Genomic DNA, 10,449 nt, shown 5'->3' with positions numbered 1-10,449 from the left:
ATATGCCTCCCCAGACCATCACTGGCCCACCACCAAAACAGTCATGCTGAACGACGGTACAGACATCAGAACGTTCTCCACATCCTTTCATGTCTGTCACATGTGCTCAGGGTGAACCTGCTCTCATCTGTGAAAAGCACAAGGGGCCAGTGGCAGACTTGCCAATTCTGGTGTTCAATGGCAAAATCGAGCTCTATGGTGCCAGGCAGTAAGCACAGGGCCCACTAAAGGATGTCGGGCCCTCAGGCTACCCTCATGAAGTGTGTTTCTGATTGTTTGTTCAGAGACATTCACACCAGTGGCCTACTGGAGGTCATTTTGTAGGGCTCTGGCAGTGCTCATCATGTTCCTCCTTGCACAAAGGAGCAGATACTGGTTCTGCTGATGGGTTAAGGACCTTCTATGGCCCTGTCCAGCTCTCCTAGAGTAACTGTCTGTCTCCTGGAATCTCCCCCATGCTCTTGAGACTGTGCTGGGAGACACAGCAAACCTTCTGGCAATGGCATGTATTGATGTGCCATCCTGGAGGAATTGGACTGCCTGTGCAACCTCTGTAGGGTCCAGGTATCACCTCATGCTACCAGTAGTGACACTGGCCCTAGCCAAATGCAAAACTAGTGAAAAACAGCCAGAAAAGATGAGTGGGGAAAAAATGTCAGTGGCCTCCACCTGTAGAACCATTCCTGTTTTGGGGATCGTCTCATTGTTGCCCATCTAGTGCACCTGTAGTTAAATTCATTAACACCAAAACAGCTGAAACTGATTAACAACCTCCTCTGCTAATTAACTGACCAGATAAATATCCCAGGAGTTTAACTGACTTGATGCTATACTCTGATTATAAAGTGTTACTTTAATTTTTTTGAGCAGTGTATTTCATAATGTGCTAGTATGCAATGTATACTAGCACATTATGAAATTCCCTTGCAGGGGAAAACTTTTTTTTTTTTAAAGCTTTACTATTGCTTTAATACATACACTGCAGGGACCGCACTGACTTAGTGAGTTGGCAAATTTCTGCAGTTTAAACCATATTACCTCTTAGTTAGCAATAATAAACTGACAGGGGTTCTAATCCTTCTCACACACAGGGCACCAAAGATGCAGCATGCAGGGCTTCTAAAAATGCAACACACTAGTGTGAAAAGTTCCATAGGATTTAACGTTATTGCTGTCAGGTTTGTACGACATACGAACCTGCAGCTACCTGGATTGTATCTAGAACAGACAGGCAGACTACTGCCTGTCAGGTGGAAGTAGTTGGGCAGCTGTGCTGACGCTCAATTGCTTCCATGCCCTTGCTAAGGCATCCCCCACCCCCGCATTCACTCCTGTCATGTATCTGGGCTCTGCTTGCCCATCTGTGGGCCCAGGGCTAACATGGTGGGTGCGTCCCCCTCTTGCTCTGACCCAGGGGGCGACATAGATGACGTCACTTCTGGGTCACCACTGTCACTTTCCCTGGTTCGTATAGCCAGGGATAGATGCATTGCAATGCATCCCATCTCCTCCTCTTCTTTCTGTGATCCAGATGTGGTGTGTATGACGTCACTTCCGGATCACAGATGTCACTTTCCCTAGCTGGAATAGCCGGGGAACGATGTATTGAAATTCAGTCTGCATTGCAATACATCCAGTGGAGACAGGAGGAGACATGCAGGGTCTAAAAGACCTCATTAAAGAGAACCTGTCACCTAACGATCATCACATAGGGGACTTTTGTCATCTGTGTGATGAAAAAAAATGTTAAAGAAAAAAATGTTTGCAAGAAAATAAAGTTACACCCAAGCACATACCATCTCCACCCCAAAAAATTTTGAGGCCCCCCTACCCCCACAAAATGCGCATGAACAAATGTAAATTCACACGTCAGGGCACCTATGTGTGAAAACGTTGATAGCGATACATATATTACATATCACCACGCACACTGGAGAGCAATAATTCTAGCACAAGACCTCCTCTGGAATACTAAACTGATGACCTGTAGGGGCTTTCAAAGCATTGCCTATAGAAAATTGAGGGTGCTAAAGTTTGTCACCATTTCACAGGTGCATGCAAATTTAAGGTTTGACATGTTGAGTATCTATTTACTCGGCGCAACCTCATCTTTTATATTTTACCAAAAATGTGGATAATCTATTGCATTTGTTTGCCCTAAAATTCACTTTAGAGTGTTTTTTACTGAAATGTTGGGTTTCCTAGATCTTTGTGGTAATATTGCATGACATAAAAAATTGGAACTACCACTATTGTATTCTCTAGGGTGTCTGCTTTCAGAAAATATATGTTTGGGGGTTTTGTGTAGTCTTCAGGCCTAAAATTATTTTTTAAACGTGTGCAAAAAATGGAAAAACTGCTCTGGCAGCAAAAGGGTTAAAGGAAAATATTTTTATCACCTTTTTCTTGCTCTTATAAGCAGGGCGAAAGCACAGGCAATGCAGGTCAATGTGAAAGGGCCCTTAGTGCTGATGTTTCTATTAAAAGACATCACACATTCCACATACAAGGTTTAGTTTTTTTCTCCTGCCAATATATTTGGTAAATATTGACAAAGTTATGCAAATAGAATGACATCCATTACACTACAATGGTCACAATGGCCATTCAGAACAGACAAATGACTTTAGATCCTTTAAGCAGCTGTTGCTTACATGTCAACAAGATCCTCAGTGTCTATTCAAATTTCCATGAGCCAGAACCATCTTTCTCCAATTCCTAGCCTTACCACCGATGCAGTATGAAACAAACCGCAAACCATTACAAATCATCCAGGGCAAAATGACAGTCTGTGTCTGATCTACTCAGCAGGCAGGCTACGTTCCCTCCTCAAGTCTAATTCTCATTTCTGAATAGAATAAATATTTAAAGACAGAAAATTGCCTACATTGAGAAAAAAATGTTAATATGATACGAGTTGTATCTCACCAAAATATCTGTATTTTTAATTAGGAATGTCTGCCAGGCAATTGACAAAATACCTGATATATGTAAGCTTCCCTCTGTACACACCATTTACATGATTAAAGCGGAGCTCCACCCAAAAAGGGAAGTTCCGCTTTAAAGACTGGTCCCCTGTCCCCCCATTAAGGACTGACACCTTTGGGCAGCGGGGGGGGGGGAGGGTACCTGAATTTGACAGGTATCCGCTCCCACTTCTGCAGCGATCGGCTAGGTGATCAGAAGGTGTCCTCCCCCCCTCCCTACCTGTAGTCTTCTGGGACACGTGACGGGTCCCAGAAGACTACGGGGCCATTCAGGAAGTGCAGTGCTACTTGCGCATGTGCAGTGGGCACCTGGCTGCGAGGCCGCAAGCTGTCACAGCCGGGTGCCCACACTGAAGATGCCGGCGCCAGGGAGAGAAGACGGCCGGTGAAATGGGCTGCGGGGAGGATACCGCAGGATCGTGGGACAGGAGAGTGGCTGTTTAATAATAATATTAGTAATCCAGACACTTTGTATTTGGGGACGCCATAATGGTGGGATGGGCAGCACAGTGGCTAAATGGTTAGCATTTCTGCCTGGCAGTACTAGGGTCGTTGGTTCGAATCCCAGACATGGCAGCACCTGCCTAGAGTTTGCATGTTCTCCCTGTGCCTGCGTGGGTTTCCTTCGGGTACACTGGTTTCCTCCCACACTCTAAAGACTTGCTGGTAGATTAATTGGATCCTGTCTAAATTGGCCCTAGGGTATGTGTATGAATGTAAGTTAGGGACCTTAGATTGTACACTCCTTGAGGGTTAGGGACTGATGTGAATGTACAATATATATATATGTAAAAGCACTGTGTAAATTGATGGCACTATAGAAGTACCTGAAATAATAATTGTCAGTGGATATTAGCACACCATGTAACCATTAGTGCTGTACAAGGCTTTGCAGCATTAAATAACATGAGCTTATATTCTTTTATAGAATGTGACAGACCACACCAGGACAGGGGCTTTTGGGGGGGGGTGAGGGGCTAGCCTTCTGCCCACTGATTATTCTCTAATGATGTACAACGTGAAGAACGCTGAGAGCAAAGCTTGGATTGATTCTCTGCATGGAGATGGTGAGTCTTCCCTTCTGGAGTGGATGGAGGGATGTGGTATTGATCTTGTGCAGGTTGGTGGTCAGAGGAAGTATGGTGGCCCTCATGCGGACTGGGTTGGAAAAACTCCTCTATTTGGGACAGAAATATTTATCAACAAGCTCCCTCAAGAAATCTATGAAGGTAAACTAATTCCACTTTTCAGACTTTTGGAATATTGTATAAGTTTTGTCTTATGATGGACAGATTATACAAGTGAAAGCAAACATCTGAAAGACAGAATGTGTAATGGACTTTGTATATTCAGGGGTGGGTTTGTTGCCAGGCTCTCTGCGGTGGCCTCCCCGATTAATCAAAGAATTGGCCGAGTGCCTGTAGATTAGCTTACTGTTAATTAGATCACTGTCAGCTCTTGGCTGTACTGTTGTGCTCAAGCTCTTACCTAATCAGTGTGGGATGTTTATCTCAATGTGTAATATTTGTTTTTTTGTTCATGAGGGCATGGGCCCTATTTCTGGAGTGTATAAAAACCTGTGCTTTCTTTTCTATAGAGTTCCAGTTTGGCATCTAAGCTAGTCTCATGTAGTCTTGGGTGCGATGCCTGGCTATAATACCTTGGCCCTATGTCCCAGTGACGAGAAAGAGGTTCTCTGACTGAATCACCCACACTGGGTGACAGGCATTCCATCACATACACGATGGGTGCTTTTTATTCCCAGTTCATCCAAGACTGCATTCATACCTGAGCGATTTTCTGCTTGAAGGTTGTAGCTCTAAAACTCTCAAGCCAAATCCCATTAATTTCAATGGCCTCTGTTCACATATGAGCATTCTGGCACCTGAAGTAAAACATCTATTGCTCAAAAAAAAAAAGTACATTAGCTCCTTGGTGGATGATTACAAGCATTTTTGGCCCCATAGACTTCAATAACACACCTGAAAATGTTTGACTTGAATGGTTTATGAGCATTTTGTCACACGTTTTCTGCTCAAACAGCAGCTCTCCACCCCTAATTTCCTCCCCCTAGTGCTTTCTATTGGCAAAACAAGAATGCCTGAAGATGTAAAATGCTTGTGATATGGTTCTAACAAAAAAGAACATACAATGTGAAGATTTACTCCACTACAGGCTGTGCATACAGGGCAACAAAATGACAACATGAAAAACTACATGTTTCACATCTTAAGCAGTTAAAAACAAAAAACACACACCAGTGCAGGTAGGAAGTTTCAAATTGCCTTTAAAAAAATTACATGGAGATTTGATGCAGTTTGAAAAAAAGTTTTATTGTTGATCAAAATGATTGGAAAGTAAATACGCCTTCTCATCTTTACTCAAACATAATTTCATCTCCTTACCACCATATTTATGAATCCATTGCTGTGTCCTTTAGGAGTGAGTACAGCATGAATTGTGATGACTTCAGAATTATCAAAAGTGAATTAAAACACACTAATCTCATAAACCACTGTGTACAATTATGTCTAGGCGTACATTCAGAACAGTGGCTCAAAAGCTCTATTTCTGCTGAGTTTTACAGTATTAGTACAACTCCCGAAATGCCCAAATGAAAAGAATCAAAGCATTATCTGAGGTGCCCGACAACCACACTTCAGTCATTTATATACAGTAGCAGTGACACACACACAGATGCAGGCATCTTTTTTCTATAAGCAGCCCTATCCTGAAGTGGACATTTTCAAAAATAGTGAAAATTCTTTGGATGGGCCACAAACTGTTTAATCATATGCCTTCAGACTGGGAGATGGAATACTTAAAAAAAAATCATAATCATATAATAATCATGTATTCGTGATTATTAATCTGAGAACAATATAGCCTTAAAAATAAGTTTCTGAGTGACCAATATACACATTTTTCATTTATCAAGATGTAACTGGAGTACCATGAATAACCAACAAAATCACTTCTACTTACTGGTCTGTCTTTTCATGCTATTTTTGTCAGAGAACTTTACCAGCTTTACCAAGGAGGACAGACTGACAAAAGGATGTTATTCTGCCAATATCTATTCAGTACTATGGCTATACAGGTCAGCAGCTCCAATAATGACCACTCAGAGCCAGGCATGGTTCTCACACAACTCTGGAGATGAATGACAGCAAGGCTGTACATGACTGACAAACCCCACCTTGTAAGTGCCAAGAGTTAAGTTACAGAACCTTTTCAGATATATACAAAATGCTGTGGACTTGGGACTAAAGACCCAGTGACCCTCTAATTCTGTTTTACACTATTTTAACTTGGACTTTTGCTTAGAAAATTACTTTGAACACAGTCCATCTCGGACCACACAATCATTCAGATTTGGTCAGAAGTGGGTATTCCTGTCCAACTTGGAAATATAGAAGAAGTCCATATGAAGGTGGTAGTTTGTCAACCTATAAAATCAAACCTGCGGTGGCTAAAACCACTTGAAAGCAACATACGCATTGAAGAATAAACACCACATGATCAAAGGGGGTCAGCCTGGAGGTCTGAACAGAAAAACGTGAGGTATGTAGTGGCACCTCATCATATCTGTATTTTAGTTTCCATTCATTTATGCTACTTTAAAGAGCTTTTATAACTAAGAGTTTGCTTTAAGCAACAATTATAAATTATGCTCTGTATACAGCAATATACAATAAGCACCTTTCTAGATATTTGGTCTATATTGCATATATTCTGTTCAAAATTACACTTTTGTAAGTTATCGGCAGGTTTGATGTTTGTGAAGATGGTTACAGTACATCGTGGAAAGGCACTTATTTTGAAAACAGACGATGCTACTATTTAAACCAGTTTCACAAATTCATTCTAAAACCAAGAAGTTAAATTCAAAGTGCCATTTTGTTTTTTTATAAATATTCAAGACTTATCCTTGTTTTACTCAAAACTCACATTCAAAAGGGATTGTGTACTAAGTGCCACTCTTAAAAATATACAATCTCTAGTATTAACCTTCTGCATAACCATATCATTCCCATCTATTTAAGGTAGTTTTTCAGTAGATTATAACCAAGTTCTTTTGAGGTCTTTGTTTGAATGGTCTTTTTAAGCAGCCTTCTAATTAAAAGGAAAATCCATTTAGTGCAAGAGAAAGAAGAAAATAAAACAGAAGTTTGCATCAGAGGGTAGAACCCGAAATGTCAATTGAAAATTTTCATGATCTAGATACAATAGATTCAACTTCTGTTCTTCGGTATCAAAAAAATCCAAACAAGCAACATAGCAATGATAAAGCTTGATCTACTGCTGATAGGGTAGTTTTGTAATATTGGGTACAAACATAGCCTGCAGCTTTGGGTTCATTGCTCTGGTTTATAGCACACTACACAAGAGCTGATTATTTTGTACCATTCTTCCTATATCAGAAGAGAATAATAATGAAAAAAAAGCGTTGATGACCTATTACTTGATCTACTTTTTTGTGCGTACCAGCTGAATATCTTTCTTCGACATACAGGTATCACATCCCCAAATAGCTGAGGTTTCAGCACAAAGTAGAGCGTAGGCCAAATCTGTCATCCCTGTGCATGTTCGGTGAAACAACTTCCGGCAGGAGGCTTCACACATTATAGCATCCGCAACATTATTTACTTCGACAGAACATATGCCGCATAGGTAAAAATTATCTGTGGAAACGTTACCACAAAAGTCAGAATGTAGAAGCCACCTATTGCATTTCTCACTAGGGGTTACACCCGTCTTTGCCAGTCTGGAAAGTGCTGGTCTGTTACGGATTCCATTAATCTGGCCACAATCAGAAAGGTCTACTACATCGGCCTGGGAATTCTCTGGATCTCCCATATGTTTGCTATTAATTTTTGGACTTGACATAGGGTGACAGGGTACATCCAGATGCAGTTTGTCCTGAAGTCCAGCAGATCTCAAATTATTTGGTATAAGAACTGAATCTTGGTTGGAGCTGGATATTTTTGAAGGCAAGAAATGTGGTTGGGTAGGTGTAAATGAACTATTGCTGTCAATTTGACCAACATTCATTTTAACACATTGGGGCCTGTAAGAAGCAAGCTGGAAGTCATTTCTTGGAGCAGAATTTAGACTTGTCATGCGTTGGAGGTCTTCATCATTCTGGTTTGCTCTAAAGTGCTGTCCTGGCATTGTGATAGTTTGGCCTAAACTGCTGTAGAAAAATGACTCGCTTTCAAAATTAGATTTCTCTTGTGCTGCCAAATTAAAGGGAAAGGATTTTCCCATCACCTTTAGGTCTTTTGTAAAAGGCGGTGGCTGATCTCTTAGCATATGGTTGCCAAAATTGCGAGAAGGCCTTTTTGGTGAGGTATCTGGAGGCATCCTGAAAGTATTAAAGCTTTCAATGTTGGAATATCCAAGTTTACCATAATAAGTGTATCCTGAAACCGGAGGTATACTATAGTCATCATCAAATGGATTGCAGGCGATGAGGTGATCTGAACTTGTATTTGTCGGTGGAGCATATTCCGATAAGGGAGAAAGTGAGGATCCCTAGAGACAAAAAAATAAATAAAATGAAATAACTGTTCTGTTGCTAGTAAATCTACTGATGTAAGCACTTAGATTAAGCCATAATGCAGCTTTAAAGACTATGTAAACCCAACATTTTGTATTCCTGATATGTGCCATGTATTTGTATTGAAAAGTATCCTTTTTTGTATTGCTTCCATTGTGTGAAATCCCTGGTGTTCCTGCCAGTTCCTCTGCTTTCCTATTAAAAATTGACAATGCCAGGCATGAAAGCACAGCGTGGACAGTTCTCTAGCTATACCAGGAACTCAGTGTGCTCTCTTCTCCAATGATCAGACTTGTCCTGACACACCCCTGCAAAGCCCTTCACTGAGAAAATCAACGTACTGCTGTTTCTCCTTCCCAGCTCTCCAACATCCTTATGCAGCTGAGAACAGATGGAATGTGATCTCTCACACACACAAAACTATAAAAAGTATTTATAATGTTCGTTTTACCTTTCATTTCTACTTCCATTTCTGGGCATCATAGACCGAGTCCAAGCTCTGGAGAGATTCCAATCATATGATCAGGATCCACCCAGAAGTCTAGATCGCCACCTGGCTCAGCCTTTCAGCAATCCACTGAAAGCCTGAGCTAGCTCCTCCTACCCCCTCCACAGGCCAGCGCTCCATTGAGACCGTCCTGGCTCTCTGCTCGGAGCCGAGAGGAGAACTGAGCAATAGCAGCCTTTGGTTGCTTGGCTCTCTGTGCAGTCGGAGAGGGACAGGTACAGCATTAGACTGATGCTACATCCACTTAGGTGATTGTTTTTTCCCTAAAGCCCATACTTCACTTTTAACTATTCAGCTCCTGTGCTAACTGCATGATTATTTAGTAATTCGTTTGAGAATGTAAAGCAGATACACAATGGATTTACTAAAACTGGAGAGTGCAGAATCTGGTGTAGTTGTACATGGCAGCTAATCAGCTTCTAACCTCAGTTTGTTCAGTTAAGCCTTGGCAATAAAACCTGGAAGCCGATTGGTTTCTCTGCACAGCTGCACCATATTTTGCACTCTCCAGTTTTAGTAAATCTTCCCCAATTAGTTATTTAGGTGTTCCTGACAAATCATTACATGCAAAGCAATGTGCTGACCTCATTAACCCATTAGTTACTTGAGGTAAAACAAATCTTAGTGCCTGAACACAATTTTGCAACATTGGCATGTGTTAGTAAAATCGTACATATCATTATAACTACATTGTGCATCCAGGTGGATTACAGCTTGTTTTTTTCAGGGAAAATTGGGCTCTCTTTTGGTGGTAAATGGTAACTTTTTTTTTTTTTTTTGGTTATAAAAAGGAATACGATCCCAAAGTAGTAAAAAAATTTTTTTTTAATTTAGCCATTTCTTGCTAATACCATAATCTACCATCACAGAACACAAAATTCTTGTGCTCCCGACGATCATAACGATACCCCGTGTGTATTATTTGTACCCGTAGTAGGGCCCAGACACAATAGTGCGCATTTTGCTGGGGTTTGTTGTTTTTTTTATTACCCAAGACATTACTGACAAGGATAAGAATTTTAAAAAGTGAAAATCCTGCCCAAAAATGTACTGACCGTGACCTTTGACCCTTACTTGATCCCAACACTAACCCTGGCACTGCCCTACATCTAACCGTGAACTAGGCAGGCGCTCTCTCTCTCTCTGTAACGAGAGAGAAATACAATGTATCTCTCTAGCAATCCGAGAGGGAAAAAAAAAAAACCACAGGGGTGGGCTGCATGGTGACTGATCAGTGTGATAGCCAATCCGAGGCTATCACAGCGATCAGGTGACCTGAATCCAGTAGTCCCAGGTCCTGATTGTTAGTACAGGACCCAGGGCACCAGGTGACAGCACGGTCTTTGTGCTGGTAGCCTGGTCTTTGTGCTGGGGGTGTGCGCTGTGTGGCT

The 10,449-nt window shown here is 41.4% G+C and overlaps 1 protein-coding gene across 1 annotated transcript in view; it reads right to left on the bottom strand.

Annotated features, from left to right (window-relative positions):
- Positions 1-5,294: 5,294 nt before the first annotated feature.
- The window catches only part of PYGO1 (pygopus family PHD finger 1), a 28,880-nt gene continuing 23,725 nt past the window's right edge, over positions 5,295-10,449 (bottom strand). The window contains exon 3 of the mRNA XM_089667879.1: positions 5,295-8,525. Within this exon, the coding sequence (XP_089524005.1) occupies positions 7,458-8,525 (1,068 nt within the window). The 3' untranslated portion in view covers positions 5,295-7,457. The remainder of the gene's footprint in view (positions 8,526-10,449) is intronic.

Source organism: Staurois parvus, unplaced genomic scaffold, assembly GCF_062004578.1.
Source record: "Staurois parvus isolate SC_StPar_1 unplaced genomic scaffold, SC_StPar_1.0 ptg000054l, whole genome shotgun sequence".
In the NCBI taxonomy this organism is placed as follows: Eukaryota; Metazoa; Chordata; class Amphibia; order Anura; family Ranidae; genus Staurois; species Staurois parvus.
Note: the sequence above shows the minus strand (reverse complement) of the source record. Positions and strands in the feature narration are given on the sequence as shown.